Here is a 24213-nt window from a genome sequence, read left to right as displayed (position 1 = left end):
CATCATCAGCCTGACTACGTCCACTGCAGGACAAAGGCCTCTCCCATGTTTCGCCAGTTCACCCGGTCCTGTGCTCGCTGCTGCCAATTTATACCCGCAAACTTCTTAATCTCATCTGCCCACCTAACCTTCTGTCTCCCCCTAACCCGCTTCCCTTCTCTGGGAATCCAGTCAGTTACCCTTAATGACCAGCGGTTATCCTGTCTACGCGCTACATGCCCTGCCCATGTCCATTTCTTCTTCTTGATTTCAGCTATGATATCCTTAACCCCCGTTTGTTCCCTAATCCACTCTGCTCTCTTCTTGTCTCTTAAGGTTACACCTACCATTTTTCTTTCCATTGCTCGCTGGGTCGTCCTCAATTTAAGCTGAACCCTCTTTGTAAGTCTCCAGGTTTCTGCTCCGTAGCTAGGTACCGGCAAGATACAGCTGTTATACACCTTCCTCTTGAGGGTTAGTGGCAATCACTCGCAAATTATGACAGGTAGATTTATATATATATATATATATATATATATATATATATATATATATATATATATATATATATATAATTGTGGCTTCTAGGTTGCACCGCATACTTTCACTATGATGAAAATTGCATCAATATGACATAGCGTGCAAGCGTAAGCCTCCTCACCTGATAACAGCCTGTGAGCGTACACTCCGAAGGGCAAGCTGTCTGATAGCTATATCAAATAAGGAAAAGTGATAAATTCTTGATCGAAAGTATTGTTAGCCGCATTTTTATCACATATAGTTTAATGACCTTAATCATGAGTTAAGTAAGTCACAATCAAAAGAAAAAATGTTCTGGCATAGAAAATTAGAATATAGCATACAAAAATGATCGGCTCCCGCTTGCTGCGCTCCTCGCATTTTCTATCTAAAAAAGCACACAAAATGGAAAGGCAAGCGAGTCAGTACTGATTGATTACGGCGTAAATCCAGTGAAATAAAAAAGACGAGGACAGGAAAGCGAGCACCATAAGCACTTGTGGTGTTCGCTTTCTTGCCCTCGTCTTTATTTGCGCTATATTTAGGCCATAATAATAAAGCATGAAATCGGTTGCCCTTTGGGTTCGCTGCCAGACTTCGCCGGAAGTGCGTTATAATGTTCAGTTATTTTCCGTCACATTGATCGAGATAGGAAACATGATGACGGAAGAGTACGTTGCCATATTCGAAGCCGTGGACGAAACCAACAAAAGTGAGCGGCCCGTGTAAGAATCAATACAAAAAAAGATGGTTGCTAGGGAATAAAACGCACGGAGCGAGTTGTTTTGAGAAGTAATCGAGAGTTTTTTTTTTCCGGCGCATGTCAAACAAGCTTGACGGATGGCTTCGTAGAGAGATGGAGATTGCGCCCCCCTATGAAACGCTTTATAATTGCTTTCCACGAATTGCGGAGCCTGGGAAGAGCCTCATATATCCGTTTATTTATACTTGGCTTTGTACGGGTGGAGTGAAAACAAAGATATATTTATTATACATTCTGCGTAATAGATTGCGTTGCTAGAAAACAGATTTTGTAAGTGCGTCGTATGAAATTATTGTGGTGGTAATTTGCAAATAAATAGAATAAAAAAGGTGCCAAAAATACGACTGCGAGAATTCACGCGGCAGACTTGTCTTCGCACGAGAAAAATTTCGTACTTTATTTGGGTAGTAATTGTTTGGCATGAAAAGAAGCGTAATGCTTTCAATAATTTGTGGCGAAAAAACTCTATTCCAGAAATAGCGTTCGCGAATTAAAAAATAAGAATTATTAGCGAATAGATCTATTCATAATGTTTTAATCGTACTTTGCAATCCTACTTGCGCAACTGCGCAGAAATTTCAACGTCTGCAATCAATAAAAAAATAAAAAAACTTAAACTGTGCCACATTTGTAATTTTAGTTCCTTTTTTTCCCATCGAAACCTACAAGTAATACTGAAAAGCGGGACATAAAGTGAAAAGATTGCCATATGTGATGAGTGGAAAACAACTGTCCAGTGCTGGTTATTTGGTTTTCAATGCAAATGACATACTTTGATTTGTAACTCTATACTTTCTTAATAGAACAGTGCCTCTTATAGTACATGGGATTAGTGTTGGATATTTATGTGCGTCTAAGCGGCATGGCAATATCTGCTCGGGAAGAATCGATTGGCTTCAATGTTTCAAAGCAACTGAACAAAATGGGGCTACTGAACAAAATGGGGCTGATATTGTGACTGAAATAAAATATTTCAAAGAAACGACTGAGTTTTATGAGGACACAAACAAAGGAGCATGTTGTGTTATCTCATTTTATAAAGTTATACTGTTTCAGTGTTGGCGTGCATCAAAAACCTAAGGTGAAAATTTTCAGAACACTTTTTTCACAGCCATTGAAAGAACAGTGACAAAAGATTCCGCTTTCAATATTCTGGCCAGTGCTGCGTGATTACCGTTGAAGTTACGTTCTTGTAATTACGCTAAAGGAATTTACATTTGTCGATATATTCAGTGAATTGTACTTGAAAGATAAAACTGTGACATGATTATCAGTAGACTCACTTCGTTCCGTCCGCAGGCCGCGGGATCGAATCCCAGCAGCGGCGGCTGCATTTCCGATGGAGGCGGAAATGTTGTAGAACCGTGTGCTCGGATTTGCATGCACGTTAAAGAACCCCAGGTGGTCAAAATTTTTGGAGCCCTCCACTACGGCGTCTCTCATAATCATATGGTGGTTTTGGGACGTTAAACCTCACACATCAATCAATTACTTCGTTCTGTCTCTTTTTTTCTCTTTCTGTTATAGCTATTCGATGGAGGGTGGTAAAACCATTGCGCAAATTTATGATATCAACAAGCTTTTCATTAATTGGCATTCATTTTTTCAATAAATTTGATTTCAGCAGCAAAAGTATGCAGCATTCTGAGGACACAATTTTTGTAGCGAAATTCTCTTACTTTATACCTATATTCTAAACCTGAATTTGTGTTCAACTGATGCATCAGTGAAATGAGTAGATGTACTATTATTATGATTATTTACATTATTACGTAACAAAATACCGCCTTTGGACACCAACAGCAGCCAACCACACATTACGGATCAGGTCTAGATCTTGTATTAGCCAAACATCTGCACAATAAATAAACTCATTGGCGTATATGACAGCAGCTCCAAGAAAGCCAATACAGCCCCTCGAAATCAACGATAAATGTGTTGAATCGGCATTTGGAGGGGGGGGGGGGGGGATGATTGTCAAACATCGTTCGGGGTGGTAGCGCTTCTCTGAAGTTCATTGTGTTAGTGGCGCTTGTAGAGGGATACTCAAATTGGGACATTCATTCTGTGGTGATGCGGTGTCTTAGCACAGCACCATAAGTGTAATTACTCATAAGCTGTGCATTGAACTGTTGTGCTGCTCTAGACACGTATTTTTGTAGCCTTCCCGCGCTTCGCTTACAATAAAACGGATCATGTCTTCAATATAACCTGAACGGAGGATACCAGAGAGGGGGATAGCTACCTCGGTAACTAGCAAGGCTAGATTCATCTGCAACTTCTTCATAATTATACTCCTGTAACAGCATCCCTGCATATTAACCTTCACAGGAAGGAATAGAGGTGGAATTTCTGAACACTTATCAGTAAGTTGGTCTTCCTCTTTCTCTACTCTTAACCCTTACTGAACTTCCAGGGGAGGACGATCGTAGCCAAAACAGCAAAACGGGCAGCCGTGACATGGTGGACATGGTGTTGCTGAGTAAGAAGCTCCACTCGTCGTTCGACGAGACAAACGCCAAAAGCTTCTACCCGTCTCCGCCCCGGCTGACGCAGCGCCAGCAGCAGTCGCAGCAGCAATGCCTGTCAGCGGCACAAAGCGCGGGCCAGCTGGCATCGGTGGGCCAGGAGTTCGACGACGCCAACAGCGACTGCGACAGCGTGCCTTCGAACGGCGGCGGTGAGGGCCAGCACAGACATCACCACACGTACGACGTGCCTTTTCATGTGCGAAGGGTAAGCACAACGAAAAAACTGAATTTCACTGGTTCTCCACTTTTTCCAATCAGAAATAATGAACTGAAAGAGTGAGAAAACAGTGGTATACCACTGTTCTCTCACTACCCAACTCTCTCATTTGTGATTGGAAAACGCCGATGCCAGGTTGCCCCAAAATAAATGTGTTGTCTAATGAAGTCCAAAGGCAATAACCTAATGCTTAATCTAGGTGCTCGGTATCACTGAATTTTATCTTAAAACTCGCAGCAGCTACGCAACATCGGTGCGAAGAAGGAGTAAACAGCCCTGCTGCTCGCGTTTCCTAGCACGTCTAAAACTTCGCACTCGCACACCCTCTCCACTCGCCTCCGCTACTTCTTCCTACTTTTTTCCTCCTATTCAGCATCACATATTTGCTGCTCATCCTCACTTCATTTCCCACTCATTTCTCTACTATACCGTACATCACTCTGCCATAGCTTTGCTCTCTCACTTTTTGTTTTCCCGACACCTAAACCCACCTTCTTCCCCACCCTTTCTGTATTATACTAAAAGACTATGCTACATCCCCTCTCTGTCCTCCTTTCTATCTCACCAACACTCACATTTCTTTCCACTCTTTTCGGTACTATACTGTACTAAACTATACTATACTATACTATGTATGCATGGTTATGCAGTGTGCTTAGAAAAACGTTTAACGATTTTGAGTACTTGATACTCAACTATGGGAGAGCAGTAAGCCGTTCCTAACTGACACTCTAGACAATGCTATGACTACAAATTTCGGTGTCTGTAGCATCATTCGGGAAATACCCAGTACCAGCGAGCTTACTCCAACGCGGAAGGAAGGAAGGAAAATAAGAGGAAAAGAACGTCAGGGAGGTTAACCCGCCTATAGGCAGCCAGTTGCTACCATGCGCATGGGAACGGGATGGGGGAGATGATGCACAATTAGGCCCTCAGAGGTGCGCCGGTCATATGAGTGCTCGTATCCGCTGCTTTTAAGTAACTGATGCTCTTTCTATCATGGACCTCTCGGTGATCAGCAGTTTCTGATTCGAAAGCCTGATATTTGTTTTTTGTTTAAGGTTACTTACTCGTCTCACACTGCCCCATTTCATTCTCGCATTTCAATAGATCATGAAGGGCCACCTTTGTTGCTGGTAGTAGCAGGAGTGTTCTGCAGCTGAGCGCGTAGGTGTAAATCTGATTGCCAGCATGAAGGAAGCAAGAAGGAGGAAGCTTTGAAAACTGCTAAGATAGACCTAAAAAAATGCGTCAGGTTTGCACAAGTGAAGCTTCGCTGGCGCACAGGGCTTCTAATGTTTCTATTTTTCTTTTCACATGGTGTTCGTGTGAACCATGGTGCACAAATCTTACACAGGGTCCTTACTGCGATTGTGTTTCCGAGAAATAGTGTTTCTGAGAAGAAAATTGCACATATTTGGCTCGCTGCTCCGGGTTTCATATTTTTGTCCAAATAGGAAATTATTGAACGCTGAAACCCGTGCACACTACCCTAAAAATGCAGTCACAACTGATGCAAACGCGCTCAAATACTCTGTTTATTTGACGAAAGGTCTGGTTGAACTTGCGAGTTACTTGTTGATTCTATATAGAACAAGTGCGTTTCACAGTACCAGTGACGCGCTGATATGTTTATCTTTAGGCATGGCAATGGGAAACGTCATATAACAAAAATAAATAAGTTAAATGTGACAGCTTTCACATGGGTGCAATCTAAAGACAGCGGCTTGTCTATGAAAGTAAGAGAGAAAATCAAACAAGAAAATGTAGACTGTTGCGCAATTTGTGCAAGAGTTACCTAAAAATGCGTTGAAATCATATTAATTCATGCTCGTGTGCTTGTAGGATAATAAGTGCGCTACAATGAAGGTCGACTAAGCCGCAAAAAAAAGCACAATAATGGACGTGACTGTCGGAAAATCTGTAACTTCTTATAATATGGCTCCCCTGCCCTGAAACTTTAAACAGAGAAACTTGATGATTATGAAGTCTTATCTATGAAATTCCGAAGAATCGAGGACACCTAAACGTGGTACCATCTCTTGGCTGCACAAACAGCAGCCTGCCATAATTCAATGGGAATTGAGTGAGAAAAATCACACTTATCAAAGATAAGCCAGCTATAAAAAATTATTCCCGGTTTTATATGAGAGACCCCCTGTTACATTTTGGTGAAATCACAACAACGCACTACAAAGCGTATGCCTTCCTAAAACAATTGAACACCACAACATGTGATCCTACTGTTGAAAACTGTGGGAAGCCACGCGGTTTGCAGTGTGACACTGATTTTGCCAGATTGTTCAAATGAGCTTCTATTGTATAAATGCGTCTCTACTGTGGCACATACCCACTTCAGGCATTATTCCTCATCGGCGTCAGCCACTGCATGAACAATTGGCTGAAACTTCTTTGCAAAAGCTTAGTGGATACCACGCTTCTCAGAAGAATGACGAAAAATAGCACAGCAAATGCCGGCCTACTACCGAAAAATTGTTATTATCAACGCGCTAGTGGGTATAAATCAAGGTTGCTCACAGTAGTTACCCAATGAGTGTTTATAAAAAGCTCTGAAAGGCCGCTCTTTTGGCTTTCGCTGCGACTGTGCAGCGCCTTCCGCGCAGGCCTGGCGTTTTTTTTCTTCCTCTCTCAGCATTTGTTTGTAGGAACAGAAGGCCCAGCAAAAAATGGGTGGCCCCGTATCAGCATGGTACACTGCAAATGTCGTCGAAATAGGATAGTCTTGCGTGTGGAGAGAGTGAATAAAAGGTTTATTCGATGTTCTGCGCAAGATAATCGGTGAATGGTATTCTGCAGGCGCTGCGTTAGAGTGCCTCGAGCGTGCAGCTGAGGCGAACGAGCGCATCAAGGCACGTCACACGTGAGACATGAGCGTAATCTGGCAGTTTTCTTTTAAAAATGGCAGCATATCCACGGAGTGAATAATGGAGAGAGGGGCGAAGCATCCGTCCGTCCATTCGTTCTTGCTTCCGTCCGTCCATGCATCCGTCTGTGTGACAGTCCATGCGTCCATCCGCCCGTCCGTGCGTGCGTCTGTTCGTGCATCCGTCCCTGCGTTCGTTCATGCATTCACCCCTGCGTCCGTTCATGCATCCATCCATGCATATGTCTGTGTGTCTGTTCGTCCATCTATTCAACACTCCAAGTATCACCATCTCGCATCTTTTCATCATATATTCCCAATATAGAAGCACCGCCATCCAGCGGACATTCCAGGGACTAAACGAGAGGTGGCACACGCACACTTTCTTACGGCTTGCACTTCGGGTCTACTTCACACCTTTAACCACCTCGATTTCGTGGTATACACTAGTTCACTGTATTCATGGCACTGCGGCTCAACGCTCGCTAAACCTTTCTAAAACTAAGGAGGTTACACCCAGCGAGTATAACGTAGCAACCCTTTCTTGTCAGATAGTGCTCAGTGTACATGCCAATGGCTGCTAATGGGGAATGAGAGACAGGAGCACTCGGCTTTTAGATAACGCACTCGCCGCGAACTTTTAGGGGCGAAGCTCCTTAAGGCGTGGCTTGTGCGTCCCTCGTAACACGTAACCACCGGTGGCACATACCCGATATAGCGGTCCGTACGATTTTGACCTCCAAGGTGGTTCTCGTGAGAGATTTCTTCTGGGCAATGTTGAACAATAAAAGATAGTGCTCAATGCACATGTTAATGGCTGCTAAGGGGGAATGAGAGACAGGAGCATTCGGCCTTTAGGTAACGCGCACGCTGTGATCCCCATTAGCAGCTATTGGCATGTACATTGAGCGCGATCTGACAAGAAAGGGTTGCTACGTTATACTCGCTGGGTGTAACCTCCTTAGTTTTAGAAAGGTTTAGTGAGCGTTGGGCCGCATAGACATGAATACAGTGAACTAGTATATACCATGAACTCGAGGTGGTTAAAGGTGGGAAGTAAACCCGAAGCGCAAGCCGTAAGAAAGTGTGCATGTGCCACATTCCGTTTAGTCCTTGAAATATCCGCTGGGATCCGGTGCTTCTATATGGAGAATATATAATGAAAAGATTCGAGATGGTGGTACTTGGAGTGCTGAATAGATGGACGAACGGACACACAGACAGATGCATGGATGGACGCATGAACGGACGCAGGCGCGGATGCATGGACGAACGCAGGGATGGACGCACAAACAGACGCACGCACGGACGGATGGATGGACGCATGGACGGTTACACAGACGTACGCAGGAAAGGACGGAAGCAAGAACGAATGGACGGACGAATGCTTCGCCCCACTCCCCATCTTTCACTGCGTGGATATGCTGCCAATTTTTTATTGTTCAACAAAGCACAGGAGAAATATCCCACCGGCACCACCTTGCAGGCCAAAATGTAACACTGGTTACGCACTGCGACTACGACTACGACAACGACGGACGAACGGGCGCCGCTTTAAGGAGCTTCGCCCCTAAAAGCAAAGCACGTGGCTCTGAGACGAAGAGTCGGGTGTATGTGCCCGTCTCGGAGGTGATAAGGTGTAGAACACAAGGCGACGGGTAGGTGCCACCACCATCTCCTCTTAGCAAAGCGTTGGAAACACTCGCTTTTTCGTGCAAGCGTTGCATGGTCAGCGCAGCGTAACAAGCGCTACGGTCCTTAAAGTTACCTATGTATGCCTTTTCTAGTAAAAAACGCACATGTAGAATATATACGTGTTGTTATGGCGCCCCAGACATGCACAATAATTGCTTTTTCATTGACAATTGCACAAGTATGAACACTGAATCTTGAGCAACAATGGTGGGCGCTGCTGGTTGTGTTGGACGTTTCAAGCATCCGAAGCCGTTAAGAGTGGACACACAGACAAATGTACAGACAGACAGACAGACAGGCAGACAGACAGGCAGACAGACAGACCAAAATTTTTGCGTCGTAGGTCCCCAGAAAGGACAATCGTCATTAAAAAACTTATTTTTCGGAAGACTGAATTGATGTCAAAGGCATATACATGATGTTCGAGCTTTTCCGGCTTCTCGTCTTTCGCTGAAGCGAAGCGCACTGCCACAAACCCTAGAATCACTCTGTCTCAGAATTTAAGGCTTTTTAGTTATTAAAATCAAACGATGTGCTAGGTAAGGGTGCTGGAAGTCCTGCTTTTGCTGAAGGTCTGATATATTTTATAATTATGACCACCAATATTACCCCTCATTCTCATATTATATTATGAAGATATGCCTTGAGCTTCATATATATATATATATATATATATATATATATATATTCGTTTAATGATCTATTTACAGCGCACAGAACTCGACGAGCAAGATGGCGCCAGATTAGCATCAAACGAAAACTCACTTTGTCCTCCTCTTTCATGATGCCGTGTTTAGCGGCTGTTATGTATCATAACCCCCCCCCCCCCCGGTAGAAGCACCGTCCCGGTGCTAAATTTACGCAGATGATCTCGAACGGGGGTAATAGGGCTTTAGCCGAGCCACGTGAATGGTGTCACTCGGAGCTGACGATGACTTTGTAGGATCGGTTGGAACAATCTCGTACGTGACGTCTCACTTGGCGAACGATACGGAATGGTCCAGTGTAGGGCGACAACAGTTTTCCAGACAGTCCCACACGCCGAGTAGGTGACCAGAGGAGCAGGAGAGAACCCGAAGAAAAGTGCACGTCCCTATGGCGAAAATTGTAGAGCTGTTGCTGGCGCGCCTGTGAAGGCTGTAGACAGTTACGGGCGACTTGGCGTGCATGGTCAGCGCGGGCAATGGCTTCCCCAGCATATTCAGTGGCCCCAGGTAGTAAAGTTTCTAAAGGTAGAGTTGGGTACCGGCCATATAGTAGATAGAAGGGCGAATAGCCGGCAGTGTTGTGACGAGATGAATTGTAGGTGAACGTCACATACAGCAAATGGATGTCCCAATCATGGTAGTCTGGCGCAACGTATTTGGCAAGCATATCGGTTAGGGTCCTGTTAAGGCGCTTCGTGAGGCCATTTGACTAGGGATAGTACGAAGTAGTAAATTTGGGCTTGGTATGGCAAGACCTCAGGATTTCATGAATGACAGCTGATAAGAACGTGCGGCCATGGTCGGTGAGAAGTTGACGGGGAGCACCGTGCACTAATATTATGTCGTACAGCAGAAAGTCCGCAACGTCGGTAGCGCAGCTGGTCGGGAGTGCTCGTGTGATAGCGTACCGCGTCGCGTAGTCCGTGACAACAGCGATTCATTTATTTCCGGCTGTGGAGAGTGAAAAATGGCCCAACAGCTCGAGACCAACTTGAAAGAAAGGCTCGTTGGGAACGTCGATCGGCTGAAGGTAGCCGGCTGGGAGGGCAGACGGCGTTTTGCGACGCTGACAGGGCTCACAAGCAGCGACATAGCGTCGAACACAGCGGGCAAGTCCAGGCCAAAAAAAAAAAACCGACGTCGTACCCGATAGTATGTGCGAGAAACGCCCAAATGGCCCGTCATGGGAGCGTCATGAAGTTGATGCAGGACAGTGGAACGCAGGTGTGCTGGGATGACAGGAAGTAAGTCTGCTCTTTCACCAAAAACATTTGTAGGGACGGGTCGCGAGACATTGACTCCAGTTTGCCAATGATGGCTCGTAAAGAAGCATCCCGACGTTGCTCTTCGCCAATGTTCAACAGCTGCGACACGGAAAAAACGTCCGTGATAGCTTCAGTATCGGTTTCTTCGTCAACAGGGTAACGGGATAAACAATCCGCATCTTGATGTAATCGCCCTGTTTTGTACATTACAGAGAACGCGTACTCTTGAAGGCGTAGAGCTCAATGAGCGAGACGTCCCGTGGGGTCCTTCAGGAAGGCTTGCCAGCAGAGCGCGTGATGATCCGTGACAACACGGAATGAGCGCCCGTAAAGGTATGGACGAACCTTGGTGACTGCCCATACAAGGGCGAGGCACTCGCGCTCCGTGATGGAATAGTTGCGCTCGGCTGGAGATAGCAGTCGACTTGCGTAGGCTATAACACGGTCGTGTCCCCGTTGTTGCTGCAATAGCACAGCTCCTATGCTGTGTCTACTGGCGTCCGTGTGAACCTCGGTTAGGGCTAATGGATCAAAGTGAGCCAAGATTGATGGCGTTGTAAGCAATGTCGTAAGTTGCGAAAACGGTGACGCTTGGTCATGGCCCCAGATAAACGAGGCGTCTTTCTTCAAGAGGTCTGTGAGGGGGCGTCCAATGGTCGCAAAGTCCTTGACAAAGCGTCTGAAATATGAGCACAACCCCACAAAACTGCACTTATCCTTTGTGGTCCTCGGAACGGGAAAATTCGTGACTGCGCGAATTTTCGCTGGGTCTGGACGCACGCCTTGGGCATTGACAAGGTGACCAAGCACGGAAATTTGACGACGAGTGAAGTGGCACTTGGAGGCGTTAAGCTGGAGTCCGGCTCGAAGAAAAACGTCCAGAATAGCTGAGAAACGATCAAGATGTGAGTCGAATGTGGGCGAAAAGACAATAACATCGTCAAGGTAACACAAGCAGGTGGACCATTTTAACCCTTGGAACAATGAGTCCATCATTCTTTCAAATGTGGCTGGTGCATTGCAGAGACCAAAGGGCATCACCTTAAACTGATAAAGACCATCAGGAGTGATGAATGTGGTCTTCTCGCGGTCCATCTCGTCGACGGCTATCTGCCAGTGCCCTGGCCGAAGGTCAAAGTTGAAAAATAAGTGGCACCGTACAGGCGGTTGAGGGCGTCGTCGATGCGAGGTCTTTTTTGGTAATTTTGTTAAGGCGACGGTAATCGACACAAAAGCGCCATGTTCCATCGTTATTTTTAACAAGGACGACTGGAGAAGTTCATGGGCTGCATGAAGGCTCGATAATACTTTTCGCAAGCATTTGGCCGACTTCATGTTGTAATATTTCACGCTCCGACGCAGACACACGGTAGGGGCGTCGGTGAATGGGAGTTGCATGGCCAGTGTTTATGCGACGGGTGACAATGGTCGTTTGGCCTAAAGAGTTGCTGGCAAAGTCGAAAATGCTACGATAGCCCTCAAGAACGTGGCAAAGCGCTGCAGCTTGCTCAGACGTGAGGTCTGATGACACCATTCGCTCGATGTCGGCGCCTCAAGAACGTGATGGAGTGGAACCACTGACTGAGCTGCAGCAATCGCCAACTCTGAAGGGCTCGACATGGTCATCTTGGAGAGCGGTAATTTTGTCCAGGGAGATACCCTGTGGCAGAACTTGGGTGGTGAGTGAAAAGTTGACCAGTGGAAGGAAGGTGCAGTTTCCCGTAATCGTCAGAATCATATGCGGCACAGCAACCCCACGCGTAAGCATAACGGCAGGAATCGGGGCCTCCACGTAATCACCATCAGGTACAGGCGGCGTGGAGGATAAGTCGACATGTGTGACAGAGTTAGGAGAGAGGCTCGTGAAATCAATGCAGCAGAGGCTGGTTTGCGGTTGGCTGGTCGGGTCGGAAAAGAGGGGTAAATCGAGATGGAGAGAGCCAGCTGAACAGTCTATGAGGGCAGAGTGCGTGGCTAGAAAATCCATACCGAGAATGAGTTGATGAGGGCAACGGCGAAAATAACGACAGTGCTTCTCTCCCCAATAGACACTAGCGCAGAGCACATGCCGAAAATTGCGGCAGTTCCTCCATCGGCGACTTGTACAGCTCAGTTGAGGGCGGGCGTGACAACTTTTTTAAGTCGGCGGCGAAGGTTAGCACTCATAATGGACACATGCGCGCCAGTATCTATCAATGCACTGACACGAACATTGTCGATAGTAACGTCCAAAAGGTTCCGATTCGTTGTTAACGTTAAACGAGGATTTTTTACGAAGGTCGTCAACACAGCTCCATCCCCAGAAGCTACACGGCCTAGTTTTCCGGTCGGAGGTGCTGCGAATAGGTCGGGGAGGCAGCACGGCGTTGTGGTGGTGACCGGGACTGACGACGAGCAGGGGACGGTGACCGGTCGTAGCGAGGTCTGTTCAGAGGTGCTGTGGGAGCGGAAAATGTGGTCGGCGTTGATGGAGAAAGTGATGGGAAAGACTGGCGAACAGAAGTGACGTGATACTGAGGTGCATAATGGGACGGTGGAGCCCAGCGCCTGCGGCAGTGACGAGCGATATGATCAACGTGTCGACAGTTAAAACTAATGAGCTTGTCATCAAGAGTACGTCATTCGAACGAATGGCGTTGTATGCGAGGCGCAGAAGGGGTACGATAAGAAGACTCAGCAGAGTACACGGTAGGAACAGGATATAGGCTGACATTTGATAGCTCTTGACCAATGACCGCTTGTATTAAAGAGATCGTGGTCGGGGAAGGCGCTGGCGTCCGTAATGGCGTGGCTACTGGTTGTGCTGCCTCGACCTCTCGACAAATGATGCGTGTAAGGTTGTCGCATTGAGGGGCCTGGTGGAAGGCGTCGTCACACGAAGAAGTGGCCGCTGTTTTCGGAAGGCGCACGATGCTTTGGGCTACGCGGCGGGCTTTAGCTTGTTCGAGACGTCGGCATTCTTTAAAGATTGTGTCGATGCTCGAGACGTTGTTAAAAACCTGCAGGTTGAAAGCATCGTCAGCAATGCCTTTCAAGACGTGGTTAACCTTTTCGTCTTCTGACATGCACTGGTTGGCCTTGGAACAAAGGGCCAAGACGTCAAGAATGTAGAAGACGTACGATTCAGTAGAAGACTGGGCCCGTGTGGCAAGAGTCTTCTTCGGAGCGAGCTGACTACCAGATAAATTGCCAAACAGGTCACGTATCTTTTCTTTGAAGAGATCCCAGCTCGTTATGTCGGCTTCGTGGCTTTCAAACCATGTTCGGGGAGTGCCGTCCAGGTAGAAAAGCACGTTGGCGAGCATGAGCGTGGGATCCCAGCGGTGAGTAGCACTGACGCGCTCGTACCGGTTCAGCCAAGTGTCAAGATCAATCGTAACATCACCGGAAAAAGTGCCAGGATCCTGGAGGTGCGGGAGTGTGAGGTAGGTGGTGGCTTGGACTGATGAGGGCGGCGTAGAGGAAGTACGAGCAGTCGAAGCAGTCGAAAGGTCGCCGATGGTGCGACGACTGCGCGTCTCCAACGAGGTACGTGGGTCGTCCACCTCAACCAATGATGTTACGAGTAACTTGTTTAATGATCTATTTACAGCGCACAGAACTCGACGAGCAAGATGGCGCCAGACCAGCGTCAAACGAACACTCTTTTCGTCCTCCTCTTTCATGCAGCCGTGTTTAGCGGCTGTTATGTATTGATATATATATATATATATATATATATATATATATATATATATATATATATATATAGATATATATATATATATATATATATATATATATATATATATATATATATTCTCAAGATTGGGTGAACTCATCAGACTGGCTTCTTCCGTAGGTCTGTTTACTTTTCTCGCATTACTTTCTTATTTCTATTCTCCCAGCTGTACAAAGGCTCACAACCCACTCACAAACATCACACCAAACAAACCGCCCTCAGCGGCGAAACCTTCGTAAAGTTTCCAGCCGCCACCAAACGTGGCGCCATCGTTCGAGATGATCGGCGTCTCTCCATCGTTCCGCCGGTGGTCGGGACATAGAAGATGTGATGGACGACCCATGTTTCCGTTCTTCCTTGCAATCTTTCTGTCTTACATCTGTCGGGTTGTTTACTTTTACTCCCCGTTATACCTCGATCGTGTCGGTTCACCTACTTTACGAAACGTCGCCTTGTTTTCTGTTCTTGCGGTGTTTTGCTTTCTGGGGCCATTTAGTCTTCGTCCATCGTTCCATTCGAAAGCGGATCCATTGTCTGGTGCTGTATATTTTTTTTGCTTGGGCCTATCGTCATAGCTGTATGGTCATACGTCTTTCTCGCTGTAGCCACGCGGCCTCGTAACCACAGCGGTCACCGTGAACTTCTGTCTCCTGCATCATTATGCCGTTTGTGGATACGGGGGTGGCTCTACCCCCTGGGAGTACTGGACAAAAACGAAAACACAGGATGTACGCACCATCGTGGCAAGAGGTAAGGAGTGAAGAGGAGAGAAAGACTTCAGAAGGAAGAGGAGGGGGAGAGATCAAACAGTAAGGGCGATGGGAGGAAGTGGAGAGAGAGGTAGGAAGGCCACACCAGCACGTATCGACCAGAATAACGGTCCGCGCCATTGTCGTGGGTCCCGGCTTTTCGCTGTCCGCCCGTTCTGCTGGTACTGCCGCTACGACTATGAGTGTCTCGTCCATGCCCGCTCCGTGCGCGTTATCTTGGCTAGAACGTTGTAAACATACTGCTTTGGCAAGCATTGGCCTTGCATTTGGTTGGCGGAGAAAATGGGAAAGAAAGAAAGAAAGAAAGAAAGAAAGAAAGAAAGAAATGCGACGCAGCACTGAACCGCGTTAAGAACGCACAGCCGGCATGGTCAACGCGGCGCTTCAAAGACGAGGCTATAAGTGCAGCTTACAAAGAAGAGGGAGCAAGAGAGAGAAAAATAATGCAGCTTTGAGACAATCAATATCGGCGCCACGCCTGCTCAACGCTTTTAGCGAGAGAACTTGCGAATTAAATGCGAGCACAACGTTAACCCCAAGCTCATGTATAAGACGAAGAGGGCAGCAAAAAAAATTGAAACCTCTTCGGAGGAGGAAAGAAAACAGAGTTCACTGGTTTATGTGTATCGTTCCGAGTGGTGCTTATGAACAAACGGTGAACCGTTAAGCGTATGTGTGCGTCTCGAACACGCAGTCCATATTGGTGGCGTTCCGATTTTTTTGGTTTGGCAAGTCGTTGCAGCGAACTTTCGTGCTGCAAATTTCGTTTGTTTTTTTTTTCAGCCTGCTATAAGCCCTTGCTTGTGCGCCGAGACGTGAGAAGTCTGTGTATTGCATACCGCGAAAAGCTTGCGTGCGTCAATGCCTCGCTTGTCGACGTGCCATGGTAATTGGAAACCAATAGGGAGCCGCTAAAAGCATTTTACGATAGCGAACAAAACATCAATATTCATGCGCTGGAGCAAACCACCCACTGAGTGAGCCTATACGTTCAATTTTCTGCGCCAGTGGGAGGCTGCGATTCGTGTTGAAGTTTGGCAAACTAGAAACAGGGCTCGCGCCCTGTTTACTATTGTGCTATTTTGTTACGTTTAAAGTTGCGAGTGATGTGTTCTTTTAGTGAAAAATGAAACAGAGAGGAACCTTGCTGTTTACATGTTTTTTTTTTAGAATGGAAAACAGGTCCACAGACAAAGAGTAATATGAAACGGTAATGCACGATGAGGACTCTGAATTGTGCCAGGAGTTGTCACATACGTTTACAAATCCTTTCGTTTGTCATAATCAAGTCGGGTATTCTGTCGTGACCAATTCAAGCTTGAAAAAGATGCGCAAATTTCCATTTCTGAATAACTAGAACTGACACGCCTTCAAGCTTTTGTCCATCTAAAAATCGTCCGTATACATCAGACCTAAGCGGTAACTTTTAGAGTATGCTAGTCTGCTTCATTGCAGAGCAGCATATACACTCTAAAAAATATCGAGTAAAAAAGGTGTCTTTTTGTCCCACAACAATAATCGTCATCAGGCTCGCGTGCGCTTCCTTTCTTGAAAACTCGGCGCTGGCCACTTTCCTATCGAGAATGCAATGTAACCCTGATAATGAGCATGTTGATCGTGACCGGAATGTACCGGGCGCGGGGCGATGGCGCAAGGATGGAACGCAATATGGATGACGATTACTGTTGTGGGAAAAAAAAGACACCCTTTTTACTTGCTCTTTTTTTTTAGAGTGCATGTTAGCAGGGTCTGTCCTATCCTCTTTGTGTCTAACTGAGAGTCACTTACAGAGAACAGAAATTTGCGCAGAAAGAGGTTACCACGAGTGATGTGCTGCAACAAGAACGATCCAACACGTAATGATTATCAAATACTGATAATGAAGTGTGATACTGTAAGGTAATAGTCGTTACGTTAGTGGTTTTGAGTCCTGATTGATAATATTATCCCCACACGCGCATAGCTGCTCGCGGTTTAAAGCAGGCTACCCATTACACAGAAAGCAGCCATATGCGAAAGCTTCTTTCACACAAGTGGCTTTCAGATTCATCAATTACATTGTAGGACATTGTAGTAATCCACAATTTATAATTCTCGAGTAACATCAAACAATAAAACGTATGCACAAAATGTTCGAAGTGCCAACTAGAGACAAGATATCGCTATCACATTCAACCCTTGAAAGAGAAGCTTAAGAACCCACTGTTTTTTTTTTCGTTTCCACATGGTGTTTCATATTTCATTTATGCTTTTTGATTGATTGATATGTGGGGTTTAACGTCCCAAAACCACTATATGATTATGAGAGACGCCATAGTGGAGGGCTCCGGAAATTTAGACCACCTGGGGTTCTTTAACGTGCACCCAAATCTGAGTACACGGGCCTACAACATTTCTGCCTCCATTTATGCTTTTTACATCACCTTCTATAAACACATTTACGTGTGGCCCATACCAATGCCACCTATAAGATTATCAGGCTTTCTCACTGCCGCGATGAAATCAGTCTTTTGGACCAAGCGAGCACACATACGGAAGTCTGTGAATACATTGCCACAATCGTTTCCCGTTAAAAGACGAAGCGTTCTCGGCAAGTTCTGCATGCTTAACAGTTTTATTCTGCCTTTTGGGTCAAAGAAGCACTGGTTAAAGTAATGTATTGTGCTTTAAAGCATTTGAGAACTCACCCGTGAGTCATTTTTTCAACTAAAAGGCCAAAGATTGACACTATCGAACATGTGGTCAATCTATAAGAGCAAATTTTGATGGACCAACAAATCGACAAAATTTATACGGTAAAATTTATTCACAATTCATGTATTTAGACATGCACGCACACACACACTATCTCCAGCATATAAAAAAAGTGTGCCTAACTCATTTGCAAAGTTTTTGCAGTTTTATTTGTACTTTTTTCAACATCTGTCTTTATAGACACGTAGTTATTGAGGAGAGTGTGTGCTGCTTCCACAAGCATGGTATACAGCATAATATCAGGGTGATGAATATTACACCAGAAAAGAAAATCTTTTGTTTCACAAAAATTTCTTGAGACCGACACAAGCGGCGTTGTCTCTTGCTCTGACCCCTCTCGCAGTGGTGCGTAGTCGGTCATATAACTTAAGGCCTGGGAAAACTATTGGTACTGGGTCTATAATTAACCGTCTAGCCCCCGTTGGCGCTTCTATCACACTGCCGGGTCTTGGATCGGTATATTTTTGGTAGTGGTTCCTAGTTATTCTAGCTTCAAGTAGAGATTACACACCTGAAAATCAGTTAAGAAAGCGCTTCACCGTACGTGTCTACACGCAGCTAAATTTAAAGGAAACGTATTAGACTAAGGTGCTGACAGCAATATTATCGCAATAACGTGACATGAACACCGGCAAGAAAATACGATGCACAAAATCGGTGTACTAAGTAATGCAACAGTATTCCTTCAATTTTTATCAACCAATTGAACAGAGGTAATACAAGTCCATGGCGCTACTCGCCAGTTGCAAATTGTTTACTGACTCTGAAGGAAGACGCCTGTACAAAAAATGTTCTGCTGCGCCCGTTTAATAATTTAATGTCAGGGCCTATACGCCTAAGTCAGAAGCACACATGACACCTTTATTTTGGACCAAGAACGGAACTTGGTGGGGATGGGGCCGTTGGAACGACCTAATAATAAGTTGTATGGACACACATACCTTCGGATTACGAAGAAAACGGATGTGGACATCAGCTCGACGAACGACACGCTCCCATTTCGTTCTTCAGTTGTTTTAGGAAACGAGAACACTCGCAGCATCGGTCGCTTCGCCGTGACAATTCACTACGCAGCATCGCCCAACCGTTCAGATTTCCAGCCGTACGGATTGCGATTATTCAGTGCACAAAACGCATCCTATATCCACGCTGCAGTTCACCGACACAGGAAAATTTGGTCTTCTCAAGTCGCCTACAAGAATACTAGCACGCCACGTAAACTTTCGTCGGGCTTGGCAATCCATGTCTGTCGAGCGACGGGATCAAGCGTAGGCCCGAATGTGCAGCGAAACACGCTGGTGAAAACGAAGTGACGTCAGAGCCCGTGGCCGACACAGTGATCAGGCCTGAAAATAGGAGGCAATGGCCGTACACGCTCGTCAGTTCTGGCATGTCAAAAGAGTGTTGGGCATGAGGTATGCTCTCGCATTCATCATACATCATCATCATGCTGTATAAATCATATGTCAATCATGCCACCACCACCACCATCATCATCATCATCATCATAATCATCATCAACCTGACTACGCCCACTGCAGGACAAAAGCCTCTTTTATGTTCCACCAGTCCACTCGGTCCTTGTGCCTGCGGCTGCCACTTTCTGCCCGCAAACTTCCCAATCTTATCTGTCCACCTAACTTTCTGACCCGCTTGATTTCTCTTGGAATCCATTCTGTGAACCCTAATAAACAGTGGTTATCTTCTTTTCGCGCTAGGTGCCCTGCCCATGACCATTCATTAACGCGATAGCGTGAGAGAGCTCGTGTCGCAGAAATTCCGCCATCGGCGTCGGCCCCGTTGGTTATTGTATTGTCACGCCGAAAAAGCGGCGCATTCGAAGGAAAAAGAAGGAAAAAGTGCTCAAAGGCACGGGGCGCGAGTGATGTAGTTTCTTTGCTCCTGTCATCCCCCCTCCTTGCCTATCTTCCAGCGCTTTCGTAGGAACGAGAGAAGAGAGAATGCAATTGCAGCGTGTGACAAACCTTTGTAACTGCACTCGCGCTGAACGGATTCTTAAACCTTTTGCGGCGTTGAATTCGTGAGGCAAAAAGCTTGTCTAGTGAATCGATTCCATGATTACTTGAAAAAGTGTTTTGGGTCTTTTTTAACGCATTTTGTTCGACAGGTCTCACGACAAAAATGAGCCTATTCGGCGATTTGTAGGCGCATTATGAAGGGCTCAAACTACATCTAAAAAGCCGGGATAGTGCAGCACGTGGCTGCTAAAAACACACAGGAACTATCAAACAGCTCTAAAGATGGACAACTATGTTCATCAAGCGGAAAACATATCATGCCTTTCCAGATGCGTTGACCAAGCAAACAGCAAACGCTAGATAATGTGCTGTCATCTGCGAGGCATTGTCAGAGTCTTTATGGCCTCCGAGAAGGCAAGCACGTGGCGTGTATGTTGAAGGCCATGCGACTCTTGCTTTAGATCAAAAACCTGTATGTACCATTCGCGGGCGTGTGCTGGTACAATTTCCTGTGTTCGTGTGTGTGCGTGCGTGTGTGTGTAACAAAACACATTAATAATTATGCACTTAGCGTTGAAGGGCGCACTAGGGGCCGGATTTTGTTATCGCGCACAACTCTTAAAGGCGAAGCTTAAGGGTCCCCCAATTTTTTCTTGATATTGATTGTGGTGTCCTTAAGACCCGTTTGTTTAGTCATATAATCTGCTCTCTTCTTGTCTCTTAGGGTTACACCTGTCATTTTTTTTCATTGCTTGTTGCGTTGTCCTCAACTCCAATAGAAACCTCTTTGTAATTCTCCAGGCTTCTGCTCCACAGGTAAGTACCGTTAAGATGAATCAGTTAAGCTGCAGAATTCTGGATGATCGTGTACAGTGTATTTTGTATGACGAATGCTTGTTGTTGTGTCTATGCTTTTGCTGTCAAAGTGGCACAACCTAGTCAGGCGTTTTTTCAGCCTTTAGTCGTGTCCCCAAGCCTAAGTGTAACAATTTTTTCTTTTAACAAAATGAAATGAAATATACACTCTTTTTGAAGGATTATTGCAATGTACCATTCATGATTCTAAAATGCTTGCACAATATGCTCCCCCCCGTTCTTATTCTTCTAGTTAATTCAATCGCGTGGTTCAGCTGCACAGTTACTACCTGCCTTAAGTAGACGTACTCGTTTACAATTTCAAGTGCACTGCTACCTATCTCGAAGCGCTGTTTTCTTCCGAGGTTGTGGTACATTATCTCCGTTTTCTGCAGATTCATTTTAAGAACTACTTTCCTGCTCTTCTTGTCTAATTCAGTAATTGTGAATTGCTATTCGTTTCCTTACTTACTCTATAATAGAATCTCATCGGCAATGCGCAGTTTACTCAGGTACTCTCTACCAATTCGTATCCCAACCTCTTCTCAATCTAGGTCTCTGAAAACCTCCGGTAAGCATGCGGTAAACATCATTAGGGAGATGGTACCTACTTGTCTCACATCCTTCTTTAGTGATACTCTGTTGCTTTTATATGAAGCTCTATGGTGGCTTTTTTATGGAGCTCTATAGAAGCATATATAAACACCCCCCAAGATATTTATATATGCTTCGTCGAAGCCCTGACACTGTCGTGTCTGGATGACTGTTGAAATGTTTATCAAATCAAATGCCTTTTCGTGAGCTATAAAGGCTATATTGGTTGAGTGTATTCTGAGCAATTCTCTGTTACCTGATTGATAGTATATATGTGGTCGATTGCTGAAAAGCCTGTACGAAATCCTGCTTGATCCTTTCGTTGACTGAATTCTAATGTCTTAAATCTGTTAACAGTTACCTTTGTAAATATCTTTTATATGAAGGCGAGCAAGCTGATTGGCCTGTAATTATTCAAGTCCTTGTCGTTCTCTTTTTTATAGATTAAGTTGTTGTTAGCATTCTTCGAAAATTCTGTACCTACCCGTCAGGAGGGACTTCGTAAACGGGGTGGCCAGTTTTTCTAACACGATCAGCCATCTATCTCTCGGCAGATCAGACGTTACCTGATCCTCACCGGCTGCTTTGCCTCTTTGCATTTCCTCCAAGGATTTTCTCACTTCTGTCATTACTGGTGGGATGTCATCTGAGTACTGCTAGTTCTTATATTAAGGTCGGGGTTGCCCTGGCTGCTGTAAAGATCCCTGTAAAACTTCTTCGTTACATTAACTATCCTATCCATATCGCTTGTAACTTTGCCTTCCCCGTCCCTAAGTACATGCATCTGATTTTTGCCTATTCCAAGTTTGCTCTTCACTGCTTTGACGCCTCTTCCGTTCTTTGGTGCGTATTCAATTCTATTCATGTTATACCTTGTTTCATTAGATACCTCGCGCCTACTAATCAACTTGAACCGCTCTGCCAGTTCTATTTTTTGTTCTCTTTGAGGCTTTCATGCTTTAACGTTCCTAATGAATCTCTTCACCACCTGGGACAACTTGCTAGAGTCTTCTCTAACTACCGTACTTCCAACTTCCACTGCAGACTCTATAATGATATCCGTCAGATTATCATTCATTCTGTCAATGCTAAGGCTGGTTTCCTAAATAAAAGCTGAGTATTCGTTATAAAGTGAGGCTCTGAATTTTTGTAGTTTCTCTCTAAGTACTGGCTCATTGATTGGCTTGTTGCGTATCACATTCCGCTGTTCCTTCTTCAAGTCTAGGCAAATTCGATACCTTACCATATTATGATCACAGCCTCGTACCTTGCCAAGCACTTCCACATCCTACACGATGCCTGGGTGTCCATTCAATATGAAGCTTATTGCGTTCTTACTTACGCCATGTCCCCTTATGGTTCACTTGTTTTCCGTAGAAGGTTTTTGTGATCCGCAAATAATTGGGTTTTGCGAATTTTACTTATAACTGCCCTTTGGCATTTCTATTTCCGATGCTATAATCGACTCCTACCTGATCTCCAGGCTGCTTCTTCCCTACTGTGGCATTGAAGTCGCCCGCCAGGATAGCGTACTGTGTGTTTATAATTTACACATGGTAGATGCCACGTCTCTGGTGAGGGAATGCGTTATTGGCGCTGGTCATTGGTGAGAGCACATCCCAAGCCTCTTTTAATTGGAGCTCCATCATCATGTGGAAATTCCTTTTTAATCCATTGGAGCATTGTGTGGCACCGAGACTCGAACCACGGACCTCTTGCACGTGAGGTGGATACTCTAACCAACCATGTACACACTATAATCCACCATTCCATTAGGTGACCACAATTTGAAAGAGGTTATACATAAGATTCATGTGAGATTGGAGCGTCAGTTGGCTTAGGGTAAGGAACAGTTACCTGTCAGGATAATTGGTGACAATGAATTGATTCAGAACAGTGAAAGATGATGAGCAGCGGGGCTTGTGGTGGCACCCGGGGGACAAATCCTATTGGAGTACCACATTCTAAATTCCACGTGGCCGCACTAGGGCCGCGCATTCCAGCTTCTATGAAACATCTGTATGTAGCGTGGCAGCGCCACGTACAATGAGAAAATAATGAATAACAAAGCGGGAAAGAGAATTGTGACTGCAAGAAGACCCAGAAGTGATATAAACCCTAAGTTAACGATTACGTACACGTGCCCCTATCTCGTTGGGAAGTGCGAACGTGCAGTTTCAGCGAGAGTCTTGTCTCTGGAGCCTGAATAGTTAAATCATGCCTGTGGTTTACCTTCAATCTCCTTGCGCTGAAACTCTTCTTGCGCTGAGAATCAACCTAATAAGCAACCTAGCACCAACTTCCTAAAGCCTAGCAACAAGCTTGAAACAACCTAGAGACAACTCAGCATCACCTAAATGAAGCCTAGCAAAAACCTACAAGCAACCAGATTAGACTTCAATATCTTCTGGCCTCGCTGTCTCAATGTTTTCGTGACTTAGTGCTGGCTTTGCGATTCTTTCTTTATTTTTTCGCAAACGAGTTAGTCGCCCGTTCCGGTGGTTTAGTGGCTAAGCTACTCGGCTGCTGACCCGCAGGTCGCAGGTTCAAATCGCGACTACGGCGGCTGCATGTTTGTTGGAGGCGAAAATTTTGCAGGTCCGTGTGTTCAGATTTGGGTTCACGTTAATGAAACCCAGTAAGTAGAAATTTTTGGAGCTCTCCACTACGGCAACTCTCATAATCATATGGTGGTTTGGGACGTTAAACCCCAAATATCAATTTATCAATTAACTAAGGAGTTAGTTGTTCCGTTTTGTATGTAGGTATATCTACCTCTCGAGTTTGTATCATCATGATAGCGCAATCATTGATATCAAATACTTTGTGACAGCGCTCTACACATATTATCAGTACGGCTCGTGCAATCTGCACAGTGCTTTTTGAAGCACTATGGTTGACTGGATAAAGCAGTATTAATAGAGGCATCCATGGGTAAAACAAGGCACACATTGGGCAATTAAGGAAATTTTTATGTATT

General features: G+C 45.4%; 1 protein-coding gene across 1 annotated transcript in view; it reads left to right on the top strand.

The window, feature by feature from the left end:
• The window catches only part of LOC142774979 (uncharacterized), a 103516-nt gene that overhangs the window by 36069 nt on the left and 43234 nt on the right, over positions 1–24213 (top strand). The window contains exon 4 of the mRNA XM_075876148.1: positions 3678–3997. Within this exon, the coding sequence (XP_075732263.1) occupies positions 3678–3997 (320 nt within the window). The remainder of the gene's footprint in view (positions 1–3677; positions 3998–24213) is intronic.

This window comes from Rhipicephalus microplus, chromosome 2 (assembly GCF_043290135.1).
Source record: "Rhipicephalus microplus isolate Deutch F79 chromosome 2, USDA_Rmic, whole genome shotgun sequence".
Taxonomy (NCBI): Eukaryota; Metazoa; Arthropoda; class Arachnida; order Ixodida; family Ixodidae; genus Rhipicephalus; species Rhipicephalus microplus.
The sequence above is the reverse complement of the archived record's forward strand: the minus strand, read 5'-3'. Positions and strand labels throughout refer to the sequence as shown.